We start from the raw sequence: 25,540 nt of genomic DNA, 5'->3' as shown, positions 1-25,540 counted from the left end.
CAGTGGTACTGTTCCATGGCAATACTTTGCAGCTTGATAGATGAAGTGTTATGGTCTGCCAGGGAAATTATGAGTCTCCTGTAGTCCTGCTTCTCCTGAAGCCAGACTGCCATCTACTGTGATCCTGCACAGCGCACCCCGAAGGACAGAAATACATAACTACAGGATCTGACAATTATTGATAGGGCTACTATGAATGTGGTTCTATGTAAGAAGGCAAAGTGAGAGCATTGCATGTGGAGGAAATTATTAAAAGGGTTATCTCAGACTATTTTGCTGTGTGTCCTAAGCACTTATAGGCATGTCGATTCTAGCTATTTGCATGTTCTCCTGTGTGCTAATCTCCCCCAACTCAGAGCGGTCACAGCCCGCTCCTGCTGGTGATTCTTCTGTTTCCTGTGACATCACATCAACAGAGCAGTTCCTTCTCTTCGACTCTGCTGTATTGATAGCGTGTCACTGCGAAAGTCAATGTTGATAGACAGCCGGTAACCAGCAGTAGGCAGCAGATAGCCAGCTTTCATTCAGCATGGCGCTGGCAATGAGCCCTGTCAATAGAGCAGAGCAGAAGAGAAGGAGCTGCTCTGATGATGTAATTGCACAGGAAGCAGGAGAATCACCAGCAGGAGCGGGCCACGACCAGGAGAGATCGGTGCACGGTCAATGAGTGCATACCCCCAAAAGAGAAAAAAAAAAACTAGTCCTGAATAACCGCTTTAATGGGACACTGTATATTGATGCACAGTACATGGTTAAGTCTCTAGCTTGGAAATAAATTGTTGTCTATGGGACTGCATGAAACAGTTGTGCTATAGACAATGAATGGAGTGGAGGCTGAACATACCCACCTCCATTCTTATAAAAATGGAGCTCTGCACGGTCCATTTCCAATAACTCCTCAGGCTTCATGGGACTCCACCAGCCTCCAATAAATATCCAGGAGAGACAGGATAAATTACTATTTTAAATAAAACCATTTAAAGAGATTGTTTAGTCATTTGATATTACCTATTTTTTAGGATAGGTCATTAATATCATATTGATAGGGGCAAACACACTGCAGTCCTCCTGGTCAGCTGTTTTGCTCTCTAGTGACATCCAGATGTAAACACATGGAGGAAAGCTGCACAGCTCAGCTCTAATCAATGTGTAGAGGCCACTGCTGGGTGCTGGAGAACAACTTATATTCTCTATTTGCCAATAGCACTTGTAGGAATTGTTCAGTAGTACCCAGCAGGGGACGTGCAGTGCAGTTCCATGCCATGTGCTTATATCTGGCCACCGGAGCTTGTAACAGCTGATTGGTGTGGGTGCCAGATCCCCACCCATCTGCTATCAATGACTTTCCCTATGGATACCAGAAAACCCACTTAGAGGGGTTGTGTTACCATAAAGAACACAATTAACTAAGCAGAAAAGGTGGAAATAAATGGTTTTGTTATTAAAAATTATACGCCATTCAAAAAACAACAACCTTTCATCTTCTTAAGTATGCTCCTGGTGCCCCCGGGCGTTATTCAATTTCTTCCTCCCAGTGGCCCATCAGCTGGCCGAGGTTGCTCAGTTCCTGTCATCATAACAGGTCCCCCCAACTCCCCACCCCCAGTGTGCGCAGCAAATTCTCCTTGCACTCACTTCACACAGGTCTGACAGGGAGTGCAGGGAGCAGATTCCTGAAAGCACAAAAGTGTGTCAGTGATTCTTCCCCAGCGCTCACACAGGTCTTACCTGGGTGAGATCAATCTGCTTCACAGACCTGCGTGAGCGCAATTGAGCGTAATTGCAGACAGAAGATTCCCGCGTTTACACAGGTCTGTGAAGCAGAACGATCTCACCCAGAGGTCAGACCTGTATGAGCTTGGGGGGGAGGGAGGGAGAATCACTGACACACTTTTGTCCTTTCAGGAATCTGCTCCCTTAGCTCGCTGTCAGACCTGTGTGAGGTGAGCGCAGAGAGAATACGTTGTACACACTGGGGGTGAGGAGTTAGAGGGACCTCTTATGATGACAGGAACTGCGCAAGCTTTGCCAGCTGATTGACCACTGGGAGGACAAAATGGAATAATGCCAGGGGACACCAGGGATGATAGTTCACAAGATTAAGTCTTGTTATTTTTTTAAATGGAGCATAATTTTTAATAACTGTAAATTACAAAATAATTTATTTCAACCTTTTCTGCTTGGTTAAATGTATTCTTTATGGTGGCACAACTCTTTTAGGGAAAAATAAATCCAAACCTACAGGGCCCTGTGTGAAAAAAGTGATTGCGCCCCCCCCCCCCCTTAAAACATAAATTAACTGTGGTTTATCACATCTTTGGGAAGCGGTGTTCAATTTCTATAGTCACACACAGGCCTGATTACTCTCAATCAAGAAATCACTTAAATAAAATATCATCAAAAGATAGAAATCATGCTGCAATACAAAGAAATTTAGGAACAAATGAGAAACAAAGTAATTGAGATCTGTCAGTCTGGAAAAGGATATACGGCCATTTCTAAAGCTTTGGGACTCCAGCAAACCACAGTCAGAGCCATTATCCACAAATGGCGAAAAAATGGAACAGTGGTGAACCTTCCCAGGAGTGGCCAGCTGGCCAAAATGACTCCAAGAGCGCAGCAACAACCCATCCAAGAGGTCACAAAAGACCACTCAATAACATCCAAAGAACTGCAGGCGTCATTTACCTCAGTTAATGTCAGTGTTCATGACTTCATCATAAAAAAGAGACTAGGCAAAAATGGCCTACATGGCAGAGTTTCAAGACAAAAACCACTTCAGAGCAAAAAAAACAAAGGCTCAACTCAATTTTGCCAGAAAACATCTTGATGATCGCCAAGACTTTTGGGAGAATACTCTGTGGACTGACGAGACAAAAGTTGAACTTTTTGGTAGGTGTATGTCCCATTACATCTGGCTTAGAAGTAACACAGAATTTCAGAAAAGGAACATCATACCAACAGTAAAATATGGTTGTGGTGGTGGTGTGATGGTCTGGGGCTGTTTTGCTGCTTCAGGACCTGGAATATTTGCTGTGGGAAATGGAACCATGAATTCTGCTGTCTACCAAAAAATCCTGAAGGAGAATGTCCGGCTATCTGTTCATGACCTCAAGCTGAAGCGCACTTGGGTTATGCAGCAGGACAATGATCCAAAACACACCAGTAAGTCCACCTCTGAATGGCTTAACAAAAACAAAATTAAGACTTTGGAGTAGACTAATCAAAGTCCTGACCTTAATACAATTGACATGCTATGGCATGACCTTAAAGAGGCGGTTCATGCTCGGAAACCTTCCAATGTGGCTGAATGACAACAATTTTGCAAAGATGAGTGGGCCAAAATTCCTCCAGAGCGTTGTAAAACACTCATTGCCAGTTATCGGAAACGCTTGATTGTAATTGTTGCTGCCAATTGTGGCCCAACCAGTTATTAGGTTTAGGGGGAAATCACTTTTTCACACAGGGCCCTATAGGTTTGGATTTCTTTTTCCCTTAATAATAAAGACCTTCATTTAAAAACTGCATTTTGTGTTTACTTGGGTCATCTTTGTCAAATATTTAAATATTTAAATTTGTTTTGTGATCTGAAACATTTAAGTGTGACAAACATGCAAAAGAATAAGAAATCAGGAAGGGGGCAAACATCTGACTTAGCCCTAACACATACTGATAAACTAACTACAGTGTCTACATACATAAATAACATTTTTTGAGACTTAAGGCAAGGCAAAATTGACATACAGTAGTTGCCTTTATCAATGAATGCATATACACCTAGGTATAAAAAACACAAATACATTATATACCGATATGTAGAGCACAAAGGTGGAATATACTCATATATAACACACACCTATGTACTATATACTGTATGTGTATATACTTGTTATGCGCAGGAATAGCTACTCTGTAGCGACTCAAAAAAGCGAAGTCACAGATGCACTTTGCACAAGCCACCACTGCAAGGCAAGTCCTTAAGGACCAGGATATTCTTCACCCACTCCGGAAAGGGAGGGAGGCTCTAAAGAGCCCTTCCCAGACCACTGTCGCAGGATAGCTGGTGTCTGGTGAAGAATACGTTGTTGAGTCAGGTACAAGAGTAAATCGAAAGCTAGCAAAAACCCAAGTGAAAACAAAAGGGAAGCCCCAGGACAATAGCTAATAAAGAAGAACCAAGAACGACCATTAGCAACTACTGAGAAGCAACCAGAGCTCAACCAGGAAACACTCCCCAACCACTACGCAAGGGAACTGAATAAACAGCACTGAACTGAATTAGAAGCAGGCCTTATATAGCCAGCCCAAATGCATGGATAACAATCAGGTGACGCTTTCCTTCCAGCCATGTCCAGGGAGTCACAACCTGCTCACCTGAACAGCAGGGTGCAAAAATTCCCACCACTGGCTAACACCAGGCAATGCAGCGTTTTGCGTTGCCTGACAACTGCAAGACACATTTTCCCATGACTCCCGGACCACGAAGCCAGTGTGAAGCATGGCGTCCGGTGTTCTCACATTGCTCACCACTTCCACACACGAGGTACCACCATGTGTAGTCGCACCACCCAAGTGCTACACACTAGCTTCACCTCCAGCACAGACAGACCAGTGGAGCAGTCTGGAAACCGGAGGACGATTGCATCCACGACAGGTATTCCTAACAGTACCCCCCTGTCCAAGAGAGACTTCCGGACTCTCACCACACACCTTATTCAAAAACCTCTTATGGAATTCAGTGAAAAGGCTATCAGCATGAATTCTGTTTCTTGGGACCCAGGACCTCTCCTCCAGACTGTACCCCTTCCAGTGGATTAAATAATGGACAGAGTTCTGAATCTTCCAAGAGTCCTCAACACTCTCTACCTCACACTCCTCAGCATTGTCTACCACGATAGAAAGAGGGGGATCCTGGTCACCAGCGGAATTACTACCTTCTTAAGCAACCCCTTATAACCCCTTATAAAACAAATTGGGAATACGCATGGAGGTAGGAAGATCGACCCTAAAGACCACGTCATTAATTCTTTCGATAATTGGGAAAGGTCCAATAAACCTGGGTGTCAGCTTTGTGGGAAAGCAACTTAATCTTATGGTTCTAGGTCAACACCCAGACCCTATCCCCAACCTTGAGCTCGAGCCCTTGTTGTCGACGTTTATCGGCGTGCCCTGTGGACAGACTCCCCCACGTGAGCTGTAGATTTCTGCAGCTTCTCCAGAGTGACCATGGGCCTCATGGCTGCTTCTCTAATTAGTGCTGTCCTTGCTTGGGATGTCAGTTTAGGTGGATAGCCATGTCTTTGTAGGTTTGCAGTTGTGCCATACTCCTTCCATTTTTGGATGATAGATTGAAGAATGCTCTATGAGATGTTCAGAGCTTGGGCTATTTTTATAACCTAACCCTGCTTTACTCTTCCCCACAACTTCCCTGACCTGTCTGATGTGTTACCTAGTTTTCATGATGCTGTTTTATCCCTAATGTTCTCAAACTAACCTCTTCACAGAACAGCTGTAGTTATACTGAGATTAAATTACAACCAAGTCAATTAACTAATTATGTGACTTTTGGAGGAAATTGGTCAGGATTTTATTAAGAGGTATCAGACTACAGGGGGACTGAATACAAATGCAAATGCATATCACAATTTTCAGATTTATATTTTTAAAATACTTAAAAACCATGTATTATTTCATTTACACTTCACAAATATTTGCTACTTTGTGTTGGTATATCACATAAAAACGTAATAAAAAAACGTGAAAAAGTTCACGGGTATGAATACTTTTTCAAGGAACTGTAAATGCTAATTCAGTCTTGATTTATGTGTGACTGAATGCAATGCTTGTGCTGGAAAAAATAGTTACCTGATACTGGAGATCAGGGTTGTCAGAATTGTGCAAGCAAATAGAGAGATGTATCCTTGAACTGGGTTATAGTCACCTGGGGAGGTACTCAGCTCACCAAGGTTGTGAAACCAGATAAACCTACTTGTATGTTTTATATACTGTACAATTTTTTCAATGTAGTGAATGTAAGTAAAATGTAATTGTTTGTGATGCAGATACTTTGCTATTAAAGAGGACCTTTCAGCAAATGTTTCATGTTGAACTGGACATATGATGTAATATTGGCTGCAGAGCACAATAATATATATATATATATTTTTTTTTTTTTTTTCTTATTTTTTAATTTTGACTCTTGGTTGCAGAGATATTAGTAATCAAAGTATTTGGTACTTAAAAAGTTTTAAATCCAAGTGGGTGTTATTAGATAGTTTTTACCTGGGGCATGTAGTTCTTCTCCTTTATGAAGCTGACCATTCATAAGCACGCAGAAACACAGCAGAAAAAGAACACACCCCTACCATAGCTTAGAGTAGGTTTCTCAGTGTGACAGACAGCTCTGATCTCCAGGTCTAACCCACCCCCCCCACCACAACCACCAATCTGCATTGACTAGAAAGCAGGGTAACTTGTAATTGCTCTACAGTAAGATCAAAGCAGGGTCTCATTATGTCTTACGCAGGAGTATCCCTAAACAGACTGCTTCTGTGAGCTGAAATGACAGTCTGCTTTCATTGAAGAGATATTACAAGTTGCTTGAGCACAGCAGACATACAGGTGCATCTCATTAAATTAGAATATCATCAAAAAGTTAATTTTTTCAGTTCTTCAATGCAAACAGTGAAACTCACTATATAGAGTCATTACAAACAGTGATCTATTTCAAGTGTTTATTTCTGTTAATGTTGGTGATTATGGCTTACAGCCAATGAAAACACAAAAGTCATTATCTCAGTAAATTACAATAATTAACAAAAAACACCTGCAAAGGCTTCATAAGCATTGAAAAAGGTCCCTTAGCCAGTTTCAGTAGGCTACACAATCATGACAGATGTCCAGAAGGCAGTCATTGACACACTCCACAAGGTCCCAGAGTTCCAATTTTCATATGGAAATCAAGGTCCAGAGTCTGGAGGAAGAGTGGAGAGGCACACAATCCAAGCTGCTTGAGGTCTAGTGTGAAGTTTACACAATCAGTGATGGTTTGGGGAGCCATGTCATCTGCTGCTGTAGGTCCACTGTGTTTTATCAAGACCAAAGTCAGCGTAGCCGTCTACCAGGAAATTTTAGAGCACTTCATGGTTCTGCTGACAAGCTTTTTGGAGATGGAAATTTCCACACTGCCAAAAGTACCAATACCTGGTTTAAAAACAACATTATCACTGTGCTTGATTGGCCAGCAAACTCACTTGACCTTAACCCCATAGAGAATCTATGGGGCATTGTCAAGAGGAAGATGAGAGACACCAGACCCAGCAATGCAGACGAGCTGAAGGCTGCTATCAAAGCAACCTGGGCTTCCATAACACCTCAGCAGTGCCACAGGCTGATCGCCTCCATGCCACGCCGCATTGATGCAGTAATTGATGCAAAAGGAGCCCCGACCAAGTATTGAGTGCATTTACTGAACATATATTTCAGTAAGCCAACATTTCAGATTTTAAAAACATTTTTTAAGCTGTTGTTATAAAGTATTCTAATTTACTGAGATAATGACTTGTGTGTTTTCATTGGCTGTAAGCCATAATCATCAACATTAACAGAAAAACTCTTGAAATAGATCACTCTGTTTGTAATGACTCTATATAATATGAGTTTCACTTTTTGTATTGAAGAACTGAAATAAATTAACTTTTTGATGATATTCTAATTTAGGGAGATGCACCTGTGTATATATATCCTCTGGTCTCTGTGGCAGGTACACGTGTTCCTGGAATTTTGCACGCATTCTCCACCAACTGTGGTAAAGCGACTTGCTCGGCTCTCCCACAGGCAGACACAGGACACACACCTCGAGTTAACTTCCTGCTGGTTATTTATACAGCATAAGTTCCAGCTGGGTTCCACAAAAATAAACAGGCCCTCTCCGGGGTAACAGAAAAACAAAAGATAAAGTATAACAGAGTCCATTAGCTCTGGGTAGCACAGTGAAGTCTCACCAAACACCAGTCCTTTGGTGTTGCTCTCTGGCTTCACCAAACACAGCCTGGAGACTTCACTCTCTAGACCACACACTACAAAAAAAAAACAGTGACTGAGCATTTAAACTTGCTCACCCTGAGAGGAGGTAGTGTGAATGGCTTCCCACCCTCTTTGCCATTCACAAAAAAAAACACACCCTTTAAGTGAGTTAACTCCCTGCATATAACATGCTGGCAGAAAGTTTGTAGGTTTCAGTTCACACAGGCTAACAGCCAGAGTGACACATACTTCCTCTCGTATATAACATGTTGTTATATACGATATATATATATATATATATATACACAGTATATGTATATATTATAGTCCTGCTGTGGAGGTTGGTGGGGGGGTTGCGGGGCACATACAGTAGCCGGCTGCCGCAGCTACCACATGTGCTCACTGCTAAGAAAAATGAATATTCACTCTTCTCCATGTCCATGGGGATGAGGGGGCCATGTATACCAGTATTGGGGATGAGTGAGGCCATGCATACCAGGATTGGGAATGAAGGGGCCATGTATACCAGGATTGGGGGATGAGTGGGGTCATACATACCAGGATTGGGGGATGAGTGGGGCCATACATACCAGGATTGGGGGATGAGTGGGGCCATGCATACCAGGATTGGGGGATGAGTGGGGCCATGCATACCAGGATTGGGGGATGAGTGGGGCCATGCATACCAGGATTGGGGGATGAGTGGGGCCATGCATACCAGGATTGGGGAGGAGTGGGGCCATGCATACCAGGATTGGGGATGAACAGGGCCTTGCATACCAGGATTGGGGATGAACGGGGCCATGCATACCAGGATTGGGGAGGAGTGGGGCCATGCATACCAGGATTGGGGATGAGTGGGCAATGCTTACCAGTATGGGGAAATTTATCAGTAGCTGCTGCATTTTCCACCCTAAGCTTATACCCGAGTCAATAAGTTTTCCCAGTTTTTTGTGGTAAAATTAGGTGACTCGGCTTATATTCGGGTCGGCTTATACTCAAGTATATAAGGTAATTTTAGCTCTGACACATGCAGTTAAGTAGAAAATAAATAATTGTCCCAAAAGATTGATAACCCTTTTAAGACCTGCTCTAGACTGCTGAAATAGTAAAAACTGCTGAGATAATTGAAAAGTGGCTCGTGGTTATAGATTGCTCCCTTTCAGGTGATTTCAGAATAGGAAGAACACCCTAGCCTAAATTATTCACTCTGGGCATGTATACTGTGCGATTCCTCAAAAGTAATCTGCAGTAATGGACCATGGTTGCCTAAGATGCAATTAACCTCACCTGCAACAAATGTTATGCTGGGAGTACAAGTTTGAATGTTGTTTTCTCCTACTTATGTGAGTAGCATTATAGGCCGGTCCTGTCAGAGTAACCATGAGCTGTTTAGAGCATTAAATACTACAATGTGTCAATTTAGTGCTAATTGCCCTCTGCTTAAAGTTGTAGGACTTTGTTCATTTTCAATAGTAAATATCAGCTGTGTTAGGGAACGTGGCCACGATCAGGAATAGCAGTGCTTTGGACGCAGCTCACCGGCGCTGCTGCGTCCAAAACTCTGCGTTCTACATTACAAGCACATTGGATGGGATTTATAGAAATCCCATGCCTACTGTACTTCTATTTGACGCTGCGTGAACTCACCTGTGGTGCGCGTTTACAAGCCACAGTATGCTAATTTCTGTTGCGGAGACTCTAGTCTCCGCAACAGAAATTTCCCCAATAGAGTGTATTGGATGCGGTAAATCTGCATTGTTCAATGAACACATGCAGATTTACCTGCGTGATTAAAAAGCAGCGTTTTAGAAGCAGAGAAAAAATAAACTGCGTCCAAAATGCTGCTATATCCTGATTGTGGGCACATAGCCTTAAAGTCTCTGAAGTCTAGTGCCACAGTATGGAAATAAAACCATCAAATCTCAGTTCTACAGTATTGTAGTGAAACCACCAAACTCAGTTATTCAGTATTGTAGAGTAACCACAAGTTTCAGTTCTACAGTACTGACGTACAACCACCAAGCTCAGTTCTACAGTATTGTAGTGAACCATCAAGCTCAGTTCTACAGTATTGTAGTACAACCACCAAGTTCAGTTCTACAGTATTGTACTACAACCACCAATCTCAGTTCCACAACATTGTAGTATATCCACCAGGCTAAATTCTATATTATTGTAGTGAAACCACCATGCTCAGTTTCACAGTACTGTAGTGAAACTGCCAAGCTTAGTTCTACAGTATTGTACTGTAACCGCAAAGCTCAGTTCCACAATATTGTAGTGAAACCACCAACCTCCCTTCCACAATATTTTACTGTATCCACCAGGCTAAATTATATAGTATTGTAGTGCAACCACCAAGCTACGTTACACAGTATTGCATGGAAACAGCCAAGCTGTGAGATTGCTCCTGTTGATATATAACCAACAAGCACAGCACCTTAGAATTGAAAAGATCCTTTCAATTGTAAGATGCCTAAACATTGTGCTACTGTTAAGCTTGTAACCTCACTGAGAGTTTGTAATTAATACACTTCCCTGCCTCACAGTGAGTAAACCAGTTTTGACTCCATCCTGGAATGTCTGTGACCATGTCTATCACTTTGCTATTCTTGTATTCTCCTACTGTGATCCATGTCTTTGGTCAAAAGGTCACACATAAAATGTATCCTCTCTACTGGTGCAGGGTATTCTTCACACACAGTTTAGCAATTTTTAGTGCATATTATTAGTTTAATAATTATTATTCAATTCTTGGGTTCTTTTCTTTAGAATTTTTAGGTACAGTTAGGTCCATATATATTTGGACAGAGACAACATTTTTCTAATTTTGGCTCTAGACATTACCATAATGAATTTTAACCAAAACAATTCAGATGCAGTTGAAGTTCAGACTTTGGGTTGAGATCAGGTGACTGACTTGGCCATTCAAGAATATTCCACTTCTTTGCTTTAATAAACTCCTGGGTTGCTTTGGCTTTATGTTTTGGGTCATTGTCCATCTGTAGTATGAAACGACGACCAATCAGTTTGGCTGCATTTGGCTGGATCTGAGCACACAGTATGGCTTTGAATACATCAGAATTCATTCGGCTGCTTCTGTCCTGTGTCACATCATCAATAAACACTAGTGACTCAGTGCCACTAGCAGCCATGCATACCCAAGCCATCACACTGCCTCCGCCGTGTTTTACAGATGATGTGGTATGCTTTGGATCATGAGCTGTACCACGCCTTCACCATACTTTTCTCTTTCCATCATTCTGGTAGAGGTTGATCTTGGTTTCATCTGTTCTTCCAGAACTGTGCTGTCTTTTTTAGATGTTTTTTAGCAAAGTCCAGTGTAGCCTTTTTATTCTTGATGCTTATGAGTGGCTTGCACCGTGCAGTGAACCCTCTGTATTTACTTTTGAAGCGCCCCGAGGGTTCGGCCGCTACAGGGGTATTGCACCTCAGTCCAGAGGTGTGATATTCCACTCCCGGGTAAGGATGGAGTATGGACCAGGGCTCAGTTAGCTGCATACAGCACACACACCCCATTTCCGAGGGACAGCTCAACGGTGCTCCCACTAGACAGAAGTGCAGGCACGACCGACTATGTCCCTGCCTGGAGTGGGGAGGGGGGTGGAACACCCAGTGCTGTAGGGGCAGATAGGGGTTGGTTCCTGAGCGTAGATAGGAGCTCATTGGTTGGTGGTCATCTGGGCTCATGGTCAGAGGGAGGTATATAAGGTGGGCACCATCTTAGATCTGGGTTCAGTCTGTGGAGAGGAGAAGACAGGGAGCAGCAGCTCAGGCTGAGTGCTGCTCCAGAGGCAGGCCTAGGGAAGAGGCCGGGGCCTGAGAGGAGAAGGAGAAGTGGGCCTGGAGAAGAGGCCGAGGAGGAGGTGAAGGGGGGCTGAGATTCTGGCTCATCTCAGCTCCAAGAGAAAGGAACAGAAACAGAAAGGAACTGCAAAGAAGGAGAGACAGAGAAACAGAAGGGCTCAGGAACAAGAAGGTGGAAGGGACCCTAAGAACCCACGAGAATCCAGGGTGCAAGGTCAGGCAGATTAAGGGTACCGGATCCCAAGTTGGTGGAGGAGAAACAACCCTCAGCCAAAGACCGGTCGTCGTGATCATATATTGGTGCGACACCTCATCAAACCTGCTAGGAAGGCACCATATAGGACAGCGGAGGACGGGGCCCACGTTTAACCGCACAGGTCCGCGGCAGCTGGACAAAAGTGGGTCACTGGTGAGGCAGGCCAGAGAAAGGATAAAAGGGGGTCCTGTGCCATGCTCCTGAACTGCCTGGGAGTTGACCGAGCCCCTCACCTGGTGGACGCAGCACGGCTCGGGCGGTCACTGCTGGCCGAAGTGACCTGGAACAAACGAACTGTGAGTAAAGACCCTGGACTGTAACTTGTTGTCTGTGTGCTCCTTGGCGCCTCCAGCACTATCAGCACCGGGACCCGCACTACCATCACTCCCAACATCCACTACACTGCCCTGGGGCTGCACTCTTCCCGTGGGGAGTCACATCACCTCAGCTGCACCCATCATCAGCCCCAGCGGACTGCCTTGCAGCGGCGGTTCCTAATAACCGCAATCCACGGGTGGCGTAGTCGGACATTATTTGGAGCGCATAGCAGACTACCATTGGCCTGACCACCCTGAGCCGCGGGACCGGGCCGCCACTACTACTACCCCCATCGTTCCCCTATCGCCCAGATCCGCGCGCCCCCACGACCCAGGGGGCGAGTCAGCTTTGGAGTAGTCGGCAGGATCATTACCAACCCACCACAAGCGGGTATTGCGTGCCTGAAGAAAATTGCACATGTACCTTAAAAAGAAGTTTCCCGCCGTCCGGAGTCCTTTCCCGCCATCCGGAGCCGATTCCCGCCATCAGACGCCATCTTGGACCGTTTCCCGCCATCTTCATCCGTCTTTCCCGCCCTGGCAGAGCGGACGCCATTATGTGCGCACCAAAAGACAGCAGAAAGCCACCTCCCATCGTGGGCCAGGTCCCAGAATGGCGCCAAAGAAGGAGCCCGCCTCCACCAGCCATGAATGCAGCAGTGGAGATGTCCATCAACATGGGGGGGCTGCCCCTGAAAGTGATTGTCAGCAGAATGCCCCAGGACCACCCAGAGAGGCGGAGAGAGAAGAAAACTGTGGGGCAGGGCGCAGTCTGGATCAGTCTGGCCAGGCCGCACCCGGAGATGGAGGGAGAAACCAGTTCCGGTACCCTGGCAAAGGGCCTGCTTCAAGCTACACCACCATACTGCCTCACCGAGCTGTTAGCCCATCTCCCCAAGGAGGACCCCGAATATACACGGGCGGCGTTGGAAGAGCTGGACCGGAGGATGGTCCGGGCGCAGCAGGACGTGATCGCCGGATGGAAGAAGGAAGTGGCCCGGCGGGCTGTGATCCTGCAGCCGAAGGCGCCATCGACGAGCAGCGCACCAGCCACCGAGGGCAGTGAAGGCCGAGCGGAGGCCGAGGACGACGCCGCGGAGGAGGCCGCGACAGCAGGGGCAGGTAACGGAGACGCCCCTGCACTGAATCCTGAGGCCGCCGACCTGCCCCTGCACCCCGTCACGGAGCCCAACGCACCGGGACCCGCCGTCGACACCGTGCCCCCGCCGCCATCAACCAGCCCCCAGGCCGTCAACGCTGCCGGTGAGCCCCGCCCCACGCCGTGCCCTCTGACCCCGGGCGTGCTCAGCCAACCACCATCGCAGGCCCGGCCGCAAGGCCCTGCGCCCCCGGGCGCCGCTGCCCCGACGGAACCCCCTGCACCTGCTGTACCGCCCTTGGGAGCAACCAGGAAACGGGCCTGGTCGCAAGGTCACGTGTCCCCGGGCGCCGCCAACCCACCTGCGCCCCCTGCTGCTGCAGTACCACCACTGGGCGCGGATCTCTTCGCTCAATACACCACTCCGGATGGGCTACCTTTTGTCTGGCCCCCCGAGTTTGTTAACCCCCGCTTCCGGAGGAGCCCGTCCGCGGAGGTCGAAGTACCCTCTGAGCCCCTCATACCTGCTCCGGCGCCTCAGGAAATCCCCCAGCTGCCATTGGAAGATGCCCAGTTTGAATGGGACCCCACAGGGGAGGACCTGATGGGGTTCACGAAAGAAACGCGAGCGGGCGCAGCTGAGCGGCGGGAGGGCTGCCGCCAACAGCTGGAGATGTTTGAGAAGGAGCAGCGAGAGCGGCGGGTGAAGCAAGAGAAGCTGCAGGTCCAGAGCGCGGAGCAGAAAATGAAGGCGCGACGAGATCCCCGAACTGCCCGCAGACCCCGAGTCACCGGGACTGTGGTGAAGTTCCAGATGGAGCGCGGCTGGGGCTTCATCCGAGACCCCGAGACCATCAGTGACGTGTTTGTGACAAGGAGAGATGTGGAGAGTCACCTACCGGAAGGCCATCGTGGGCGGGATCTATTCCCAGGCGACGTGGTGTCTTACACCCGACACCAAGGCGTGAAGGGGTGGTACGCCCTACACGTCCGCCGAGTAGTAGAGGAGGTGGAACAGCACTACTCGGACGCTGAGTACCAGGAGGGCCCGGACGGGCCTGAAGATCCGTATGAGGAGGAAGAAGGAGCATCAGGAGGACACCGTTACCAGTGAACGGTAAAGTGGAATTGTACATAGTTACCCGTCTGGGTACAAAGGAACTGTGTGGGACTGTTTCAAATTGCGTGTGGTCCCCGTTGGGACTGATATAGGACTGTGTGAAAGTTATCCCCTACATCCCCTACCAGGCTGAGGACTGTGAGCAGCCATTTCCCTTCCCAAAACTGGCCAAGGACTGAGAGCGGCCACCCCTTTGTATATAGTTGCGCTTCTTAAAGCGCCCCCTACTGGTTTTATAAAAAAGACTGCAACGTCTACCTCAAGGCAAATTTGCTGGACTGTTGCACTTAGAAGAAGAAAGAACACCTGGTCGCAAGTTGCACCGCGGCCATGATCCAAGGATACAAGAATGTGTCTTATTTAAAAAATGTTTTATATGAAGAGTTTAATATGCTGCTAGAAAATGTTTTACATAATTTTGAGACCGTTTTATATGATAAGTGACAAAAGAGTTCCAGAAGTATTAGTATGTGTTTTATAATAGTGTGACAAGAAAAGAAAAGTGTGTCCCATAAAGGGATTTGAACAATGTCGTCCGTTTCTAAATGTAAAAAGTTTTAAAAAGTTTTGCATGTCCTGTAATCGACTGTTTTTGCTCTTTTCCAGCCCGAGGACGTGCTGTGCTTTACCAGGGGGGAATGAAGCGCCCCGAGGGTTCGGCCGCTACAGGGGTATTGCACCTCAGTCCAGAGGTGTGATATTCCACTCCCGGGTAAGGATGGAGTATGGACCAGGGCTCAGTTAGCTGCATACAGCACACACACCCCATTTCCGAGGGACAGCTCAACGGTGCTCCCACTAGACAGAAGTGCAGGCACGACCGACTATGTCCCTGCCTGGAGTGGGGAGGGGGGTGGAACACCCAGTGCTGTAGGGGCAGATAGGGGTTGGTTCCTGAGCGTAGATAGGAGCTCATTGGTTGGTGGTCATCTGGGCTCATGGTCAGAGGGAGGTATATAAGGTGGGCACCATCTTAGATCTGGGTTCAGTCTGTGGAGAGGAGAAGACAGGGAGCAGCAGCTCAGGCTGAGTGCTGCTCCAGAGGCAGGCCTAGGGAAGAGGCCGGGGCCTGAGAGGAGAAGGAGAAGTGGGCCTGGAGAAGAGGCCGAGGAGGAGGTGAAGGGGGGCTGAGATTCTGGCTCATCTCAGCTCCAAGAGAAAGGAACAGAAACAGAAAGGAACTGCAAAGAAGGAGAGACAGAGAAACAGAAGGGCTCAGGAACAAGAAGGTGGAAGGGACCCTAAGAACCCACGAGAATCCAGGGTGCAGGGTCAGGCAGATTAAGGGTACCGGATCCCAAGTTGGTGGAGGAGAAACAACCCTCAGCCAAAGACCGGTCGTCGTGATCATATATTGGTGCGACACCTCATCAAACCTGCTAGGAAGGCACCATATAGGACAGCGGAGGACGGGGCCCACGTTTAACCGCACAGGTCCGCGGCAGCTGGACAAAAGTGGGTCACTGGTGAGGCAGGCCAGAGAAAGGATAAAAGGGGTCCTGTGCCATGCTCCTGAACTGCCTGGGAGTTGACAGAGCCCCTCACCTGGTGGACGCAGCACGGCTCGGGCGGTCACTGCTGGCCGAAGTGACCTGGAACAAACGAACTGTGAGTAAAGACCCTGGACTGTAACTTGTTGTCTGTGTGCTCCTTAGCGCCTCCAGCACTATCAGCACCGGGACCCGCACTACCATCACTCCCAACATCCACTACACTGCCCTGGGGCTGCACTCTTCCCGTGGGGAGTCACATCACCTCAGCTGCACCCATCATCAGCCCCAGTGGACTGCCTTGCAGCGGCGGTTCCTAATAACCGCAATCCACGGGTGGCGTAGTCGGACATTATTTGGAGCGCATAGCAGACTACCATTGGCCTGACCACCCTGAGCCGCGGGACCGGGCTGCCACTACTACTACCCCCATCGTTCCCCTATCGCCCGGATCCGCGCGCCCCCACGGCCCAGGGGGCGAGTCACTTTCATGCAGTCTTCTCTATATGGTAGATTTGGATATTGATAGGCCTACCTCCTGGAGAGTGTTGTTCACTTGGTTGGCTGTTGTGAAGGGGTTTCTCTTCACCATGGAGATTATTCTGCGATCATCCACCACTGTTGTCTTCCGTAGGCGCCCAGGTCTTTTTGCATTGATGAGTTCACCAGTGCTTTCTTTCTTTCTCAGGATGTACCAAACTGTAGATTTTGCCACTCCTAATATTGTAGCAATTTCTCGGATGGGTTTTTTCTGTTTTTGCAGCTTAAGGATGGCTTGTTTCACCTGCATGGAGAGCTCCTTTGACCGCATGTTTACTTCACAGCAAAACCTTCCAAATGCAAGCACCACGCCTCAAATCAACTCCAGGTCTTTTATCTGCTTAATTGAGAATGACATAACGAAGGGATTGCCACACCTGTCCATGAAATAGCCTTGGAGTCAATTGTCCAATTACTTATGGTCCCTTTAAAAACAGGGTGGCACATGTTAAGGAGCTGAAACTCCTAAACCCTTCATCCAATTTTAATGTGGATACCCTCAAATGAAAGCTGAAAGTCTGAACTTCAACTGCATCTGAATTGTTTTGTTTAAAATTCATTGTGGTAATGTCTAGAACCAAAATTAGAAAAATGTTGTCTCTGTCCAAATATATATGGACCTGACTGTATACAGTAAAGTTTTTTTTTAAATTCCATTTCATTTTCAGGTCATTATATATTGTTGCTGTCCAAGTTTGTGATTGTATACAATTAATTTTGATATTGTGCATGTCTATTTTAGGTTAATTGAATCAAAGCAATAATGATTGATGAAGGCGGTCCCTGTTTTTCAAGCATTTTGTGTATTTTTGTATTTAATTTATTTATGTATTTACTTTTATTATTTATTTTCATAGTCTATCTCTTAAAAGTAAAAAAAGACTGGATGATTTTAACCACTTTGCACCAGAGCCTGTTTTTGCCTTCGTGACCAGGCCAATTTTTACAATTCTGACCACTGTCACTTTATGAAGTAATTACTCTGGAACGCTTCAACGGATCCCCCTGATTCCGAGATTGTTTTTTCGTTACATATTGTACTTCATGATAGTGGTAAAATTTCTTCAATATCACTTGCGTTTATTTGTGAAAAAAATGGAAATTTGGTGAAAATTTTGAAAATTCCGCAATTTTCAAACTTTGAATTTCCATGCCCTTAAATCAGAGAGATATGTCACACAAAATAGTTAATAAATAACATTTCCCATATGTCTACTTTACATCAGCACAATTTTGGAACCAATATTTTTTTTTTGTTAGGGAGCTATAAGGGTTAAAAATTGACCAGCGATTTTTCATTTTTACAACAAAATTTACAAAACCATTTTTTTAGGGACCACATCACATTTGAAGTCACTTTGAGGGGCCTTTATGACAGAAAATACCCAAAAGTGACACCATTCTAAAAAACTGCACCCCTCAAGGTGCTCAAAACCACATTCAAGAAGTTTATTAACCCTTCAGGTGCTTCACAGGAATTTTTGGAATGTGGAAGAAAAAAAGGAACATTTAGTTTTTTTCACAAAAATGTTACTTTAGACCCCAATTTTTATATTTTCACAAGGGTATCATTAAAAAATGAACCCCAAAATTTGTTGTGCAATTTCTCCTGAGTAAGCAGATACCTCATATGTGGAAGAAAACCACTGTTTGGGCGCACGGCAGGGTCCGGAAGGGAAGGAGCGCCATTTGACTTTCTGAATGTAAAATTTGCTTGAACAATTAGCGGACGCCATGTTGTGTTTGGAGAGCCCCTGATGTGCCTAAACAGTGGAAACCCCCCACAAGTGACACCATTTTGGAAACTAGACCCCTCAAATATTTTATCAAGGGGTATAGAGAACATTTTGAACCAAGAGGTACGGCACAGAATTTGATAACATTAGGTCATCATATTGAATAAGCTGTCGTTAGTCTTGAGCGCAGGTGCTCACTACTTGAGTTTGCATCGGGTACTGGGATATGCACCATGTATCGTGCGTGCTCGAGTGACATGCTCGAGTCCCCGCCCCGCATGTTTCATGGTTGTTAGACACCCAAAAAAAACATGCGGGGATCGCTCGTGCATGGCAGGCAATCCCAGCGAGGTTTTTTTGGCCGTGAAACATATGGGGCGGAGACTCGAGCATGTCACTCGAGCACCCGGGATACTTGGCGCATACCTGAGCACCCGATGCAAAGTCAAGTAGTGAGCACTTGCGCCGAACACTAGTCGCCATATCGTCATCATTTTCTTTTCTTTACTTTCGAAAAAATCCCAACCCCAACACAACCCTAACCCCAACCCTAATACAACCCTTACCTTAACCCTAACCGTAACCCTAGCACAACCCCAACCCTAGCGCAAACCTAGCCCTAGCACAACCCCAACCCTAGCACAACCCCACCCCTAGCACAACCCTAACCCTGACCACAGCACAACCCTAACCCTAGAGTTTATTTTTTACGCCGTTCCTCATGAGGTATAAGTGATTAGATGACTTTATTCTTTGGGTCGGTGCGATTACAGCGATACCAGGTTTATAGTGGGTTTTTATTATTGACAGCTGTCACACACTAAAAGATGTTTGTTTGTTTTTTTGCATTGTCATATTTTGAGAGCTATAATTTTTCCATATTTCGGCCAACAGAGTCATGTGATGGCTTGTTTTTTGCGGGACAAGTTGATGTTTTTATTGGTACCATTTTCAGGCTCGTGACATTTTTTGATCGCTTTCTATTCTATTTTTGGGAGGCAGAATAAACAAAGCCAACAATTCTGGAATTGTTTTTTTTATTTTTTAATGCCGTTCCGCGTGTGGTAAAATTGATAAGGCAGCTTTATTCTTCGGGGCAGTACGTTTACACCGGTACCACATTTATATCATTTTTCTATGTTTTGGCTCTTTTACACAATAAAAGCTATTTTATAGAAAAAATAATTGTTTTTGCATCTCTTTATTCTGAGAGCAGTAACTTTTTTATTTTTCGGCTGATGGAGCTGTATGGCATCTTTCTTTTTGCGGGACAAGATGACGTTTTCAGCGGTACCATTTTTATTTATGTTCGTCTTTTTGATCGCGTTTTATTTCATTTTTTGTTTGTCGGTATGTTAATAAAGCATCGGTTTTTTTTGGTTTTTTTTACCGTGTTCACTAAAGGGGTTAAATAGTGGGATAGTTTTATAGGCCGGGTCGTTTCGGATGCGGCGATACCAAATATGTGTACTTTTATTGTTTTGTTTTTTTCATAATAATATTTATTGATGGGTACATTATATTTTTAATTTTTGGGGATTATTTTTTTTATTTTTTTTGATATTTTTTACAATTTATTTTTTATTTTTTCACTTTCTGGCACTTTTCTTACTTTTACACATTGTCCCACTATGGGACTTTCACTTTTTTTTACTCTGATCGCCTATAGCACCATCCCTGTGCTATACAGGCTATCAGCGCTGCAGAGGCAGAAGATACTTTGATCGTGCACTGCGCATGATCAAAGTATCTTCCTGTTGTCTGGTGACCTGGATGTTGTCATGACGACATCCGGGTCACCATGACAACCACGGGACCCGGCCTCAGACAGAGCGGGACGCCGGGGAAGAGGTGAGTACCGGAGCTTACCTCCGGAATGCTGTGATCGACTTCGATCGTAGCATTCCAGGGGTTAATGTGTCGGGAGCGGAACCGCTCCCGGCAAATAGTACCGGGTGTCAGCTGTGACAATCAGCTGACAACCAGCGGCGATCGTGCCCGCACAGCTTGTGTGCGGGCGCAATTGCCAGGGCGTATTAATACGTACCAGGGCGCAGGTACGTATTAGTACGCCCGGGGCTGTAAAGGGGTTAATATTGTGTTTTTGCCCTACATTGTTCCATTGGAGTTGCACAGTAGACTTGGTTACAAGGAACATCAGCCTTGAAGGGGTATGGCTACGCAGACTGAAAGAATCTAATGCAAACCAACCTTTGCAAATCCATAGCAAAATCAGAACTGCGGGTTAATTTTTGTGTGGGTGAAAATTATTAAAATCTAGTTCAATCAACACGACTGGTATTGTAAATCGGTGCGGCAGCTTTTAGGAACTTGCACTGTCTGCTGTGAGTATAAAGGTACCCTGCGTTCCAAATTATTATGCAAACGATATTTTGCTCAGATTTTCCTAAATGGTCTATGCAAATGAGTCAGTATAATGTAAATCACATTTCATTGGACAAACCTCCCAACGATAACAGTATATCTGTCCCCTGCTTCAAGCTAATGTACATTCCATAAGATAACAAGAAGTAAGGAATAGATAGAAGATTGCTGCTGGATCAGAGCTGTAGAAACAAAGTAGACTTTTTAATAAAGACCTTTCGAAAAAATATGGAACTGTCATACAAGATGTATTGGTACAATAAAAAAAAAATGGTTTGAATATGAACATAACTTGTAATAGTCTAATCAAGGTATATATATTCAGCATCTCAGGTTCTGTACATATCGTTAAGGGCTAGCACTTACTTCCACTAGATCACTGAAGGTGTAATAGAGCCTTTTCCTATATTTTCACTAAATATTCATAGTATATCAATATCCTATAATATGATGTCAATATACCTGTCATGTATTACATATATAAGGGGATTTATGCACATATGGGGGTATTGATTTGAAATAAAAGAGTCTATAATATGATAAGTAATGCTATATAGTACTCACAACTGTTTGGATGTAGAAAGTTCAACACACAACTGCACCAGGAGTAGAACCGCCAACTTTGGGACTGGCAAATACTGACCCATGATTATACCAAGGATCTTGTTCACTTTCTACTGATGTAGAATACTAGCTTTTATATGAATCAACTAAGAATGCAAATAAATGGGAGAGCAAAAGTCAAAAGGTTGTTTACCTTTCTACTAAACAAACCTGGAAATCATGTGATTTCTCATCTAAATGGGAATAATTAACCAGCATCTTGTCCCTGAAAATAGTAAGCTTAGTTAATAGGGTCAGATTCAGATGAGTACAACATGAGCGCGGTTTTACACATGTAATATGGCTGCAATGTACATAAACTAACAGCATCATCGTTCATCATTTTTCTAAGTGACTTTTCTTTTTTGTCTAGTGGTATGTGTTAGAACTCTCCTGTTAGGTTTTTTCTATCTTGCTGGTCACATGACCTTGTTTGCTTATTTAATCCTGCTCCGCCCTCCTGGCCTTGCTGGACTTCATTGCAATTTCTACTCTTAAGTTAGCCTGGTGCTTAGTTACCTTTCTCAGTCTGTTTAGCTTGGTCTTCGGACCTTTATGTTCTATGTTGTGTGTTGGTCTTTGACGGCTACAATTTCTGCTAGGAGGTGTCCAACTTTATCCCAGTCCCTAGTTCTTGTAGGGATCCCTCCCTTGCATCTATAGGTCTTCGTACAGACTAGCCGAGGACTTTAGCGGGTCTGATCGCAGGATCAGGCTCCCCGTTACATCGTAGGGATCTAGCTTAGTTCTATTGTAGAGACAGATCTCCTTTCTTTCCTTAGTGCTTGTAGCAGATCATAACAGTAAGTCCAGCCCAAAAATATCTCTAAGGAAAGACTTCCAGTTTCCATCATGGTGTCGGTTCAGGATTTGGCTCAACGCCTGCAGGGACTCTCTCTGGAGGTGGCCAAGCTCCAACAACACGTGAGTAGCTGTTCTGGAGCACATTTTGTGGAGCCAAAGGTACGTTTGCCTGATTTAGTCTTTGGTGATCAACAGGAATTTTTTTCCTTTAAAAATGCTTGTTTATTGTATTTTCGTTTGAGACCCAGATCCTCTGGTGTTGAATCACAGCGCATAGGGTTCATAATGTCACTTTTGCGCAAAGAACCTCAGGGATGGGCCTTTTCTCTCCAACCTAGTGATCCATGCTTTAGATCAGTGGAAAGTTTTTTTTCTGCTTTGGGTTTGTTGTATGATGATCCTGATCGTGTCTGATCAGCTGAGACTGAATTAAGACATTTGAGGCAGGGATCAGGTAATGTGGAAAAATATTGTTCTCACTTCCGTCGGTGGTCTGCCCAGGTGGGGTGGAACGATTCAGCTTTGAAAAGTTTGTTTCTTGCGGGGCTAGGTGAAAGGGTTAAGGATTTGCTGATTGCTTATCCCACACCTGGAAACTTGCAGGAGGCTATGCAATTAGCTATACGGGTGGACAGGAGACTGCGTGCAAGGGTGAATGAAAGTAAATCCTCTGCCATGTCAGCTCTGAGTCTTGAGAGGGTCTGTACTGACATTGGAGAGCCAATGGAGATCGGGGCGATGGCACCCCGCTCTCAGGAAAAAGACCGCAGATCTTCTGAAGGTTTGTGCTTTTATTGCGGAAAATCTGATCATTTTATTAAGAACTGTGTACTTCATATGAACAAAGAAAAAAAAAAGGTCAGTTACGCCCGTATTGCCTGTTTAAATTCTAAGGGGGTATTTCTTTCTGCTACTACCACTGCTCAGGAAGAATTAATTGAATTTCGGATATTTGTGGATTGTGGTTCTACTCTGAATGTGATTGATGGGGGATTCTTGGAAAAACTTAAATTAAAACCCAAACCTTTGTCATCCCCTATTGCTGTGGTTTCTGTCGATGGCTCCCCCTTGAAGAGTGTTACTCACAAGGTCTGTGAATTTCCCCTCACTATTAATGGTGTTCATCAAGAAAATTTGGATTTGGTGGTATTAAATAATTTGCCTTCTCCAGTAATTTTGGGGTTACCCTGGTTAAAATTGCACAATCCTGTACTGGATTGGTCTACCAATGAAATTAAGTCCTGGAGTCCTAAGTGTTATGACAAGTGTTGTAACGGACGTATTGCTGCGGTGGAAAAAGTGTAATTACCTGTACCTATTCAGGATTTTTGGAGAGTTTTTTCTGAGGAGGAGTCACAAATATTGCCTCCCCATAGAGACTATGATTGTACCATTGAATTTGTCCCTGGAGCGACTCTTCCTAAAAGTCGTTTATTTAATCTTACTATTCCTGAGAGAAAGGCTTTGGAGGAATACATACAGACAAGCTTGGCCGCCGGTCACATTAGGCCTTCCAAGTCTCCTGTGGCTGTTGGATTTTTTTTTGTTAAAAAAAAGGACGGCGGTTTACGTCCTTGTCTGGACTTTCGTGAGATTAATAAAATTACTGTACGCAATCCTTACCCACTGCCATTGATTCCTGATTTGTTTAACCAGTTAGTGGGGGCCAAGTGGTTCTCTAAAATTGATCTCCGGGGGGCATACAATTTGTTGCGCATGAAGGAGGGTGATGAATGGAAGACTGCTTTTAACACTCCTGTGGGTCATTTTGAAAACCTGGTTATGCCTTTTGGTCTTACCAATGCTCCAGCATTTTTTCAGAATCTTATTAATGACATCCTTAGACCTTTGATCGGCAAAAATGTGGTTGTGTATTTGGATGACATTTTGATTTATTCGCCTGATCTGGAGTCTCATTGGCGGAGCGTACGTGAGGTTTTACAGTTATTAATTGACAATTCGCTTTTTGCTAAGCTGGAGAAATGTGAGTTTGCTGTACAGAGAATTAGTTTTTTGGGCTACATTATCTCCAGCGAAGGCTTTGAGATGGACCCTGTGAAGGTTCAGGCGGTTCAGGAATGGCCTAGGCCTATTGGTTTGAAATCGATACAGAGGTTTTTAGGTTTCGCCAATTATTACAGGAAATTCATTAAAAAAATTTCTATTATTGTCAAACCACTGACCGATCTCACCAGGAAAGGTGCTAATGCGGTTCAGTGGACTTCTGAGGCTATTGAAGCTTTTGTGTTTCTAAAGGAGAGGTTCACCTCTGCTCCCATCCTTATGCAGCCTGATGTGACTAAGCCGTTTTTGGTTGAGGTTGATGCTTCTTCGGTGGGGGTCGGTGCGGTGTTGTCTCAGGAAAACAAGGATGGAGTACATCCATGCGCTTTTTTTTCAAAAAAAATTTTCTGAGACTGAACTTAATTACGATATTGGAAATCGGGAATTGCTGGCTATTAAACTCGCATTTGAACACTGGCGTCATCTCTTGGAAGGTGCTGAATTTCCCATTCAGGTTTTCACTGATCATAAAAATCTGATCTATCTTGATGCTGCCAAGCGCTTGAATGCCTGTCAGGCTAGGTGGGCACTTTTTTTCTCGCGGTTTAATTTTTCCGTTACTTACATCCCGGGTACCAAGAATGTTAAAGCTGATGCTTTGTCTCGCAGCTTTTCTCCCATGGTCGGTGCTGAGAAGGAGGGGAGCATTTTACAAGAAGGTGTTGTGATTGCTGCATTGGACTCCGTTTTGGAAGATGAGATTCTTAAAGCACAAGAGAATGCCCCATCTAACACTCCCCATGGGAGGTTGTTTGTGCCTAGGACCTTTAGGAGAGATTTGTTTGTTGAGTGTCATGAGTCTCGGTTGGCAGGTAATCCAGGAATTTCTGAGACCAAGAGACTTGTGGGTCGCAGTTTTTTGGTGGCCTGGATGGCAGAAGGAAGTCATTAAGTGGATGCGTCAATGTACTGTGTGTGCTAGATCGAAGTCTTCGCATGCTCCTGCTGCGGGGTTGCTTTGCCCTCTGGAGGTTCCTAGTGCACCTTGGACACATCTGGCTATGGACTTTATTACTGACCTTCCCCCCTCTGAGGGTTTCACAGTCATCTGGGTGGTCGTGGACCATTTTAGCAAGATGTGTCACTTGGTTCCTTTCATCAAACTGCCCTGCGCTAAGACACTCGCTAAGGCCTTTGTCAGACTCCATGGCGTTCCTACCGACATTGTTTCGGATAGGGGACCTCAGTTCGTGGCTCGTTTTTGGCGTGCTTTTTGTGACAGGTTGGGAGTTCATTTGTCGTTTTCATCCGGATATCATCCTGAGTCTAA

The 25,540-nt window shown here is 45.1% G+C and overlaps 1 protein-coding gene across 2 annotated transcripts in view; it reads right to left on the bottom strand.

Annotated features, from left to right (window-relative positions):
• Positions 1 to 21,517, bottom strand: part of LOC141153639 (venom factor-like) — a 302,324-nt gene extending 280,807 nt beyond the window's left edge. For both annotated transcript variants that reach the window (XM_073638632.1, XM_073638641.1), the window contains exon 1: positions 21,364 to 21,517. In XM_073638632.1, coding sequence (XP_073494733.1) covers positions 21,364 to 21,446 — 83 coding nt within the window. In that variant the 5' untranslated portion in view covers positions 21,447 to 21,517. The remainder of the gene's footprint in view (positions 1 to 21,363) is intronic.
• Positions 21,518 to 25,540: the final 4,023 nt, after the last annotated feature.

Source organism: Phyllobates terribilis, unplaced genomic scaffold, assembly GCF_046119375.1.
Source record: "Phyllobates terribilis strain yellow unplaced genomic scaffold, ASM4611937v1 Scaffold_1__5_contigs__length_1240528914, whole genome shotgun sequence".
In the NCBI taxonomy this organism is placed as follows: Eukaryota; Metazoa; Chordata; class Amphibia; order Anura; family Dendrobatidae; genus Phyllobates; species Phyllobates terribilis.
This window is presented reverse-complemented; position numbering and strand designations above follow the sequence as displayed.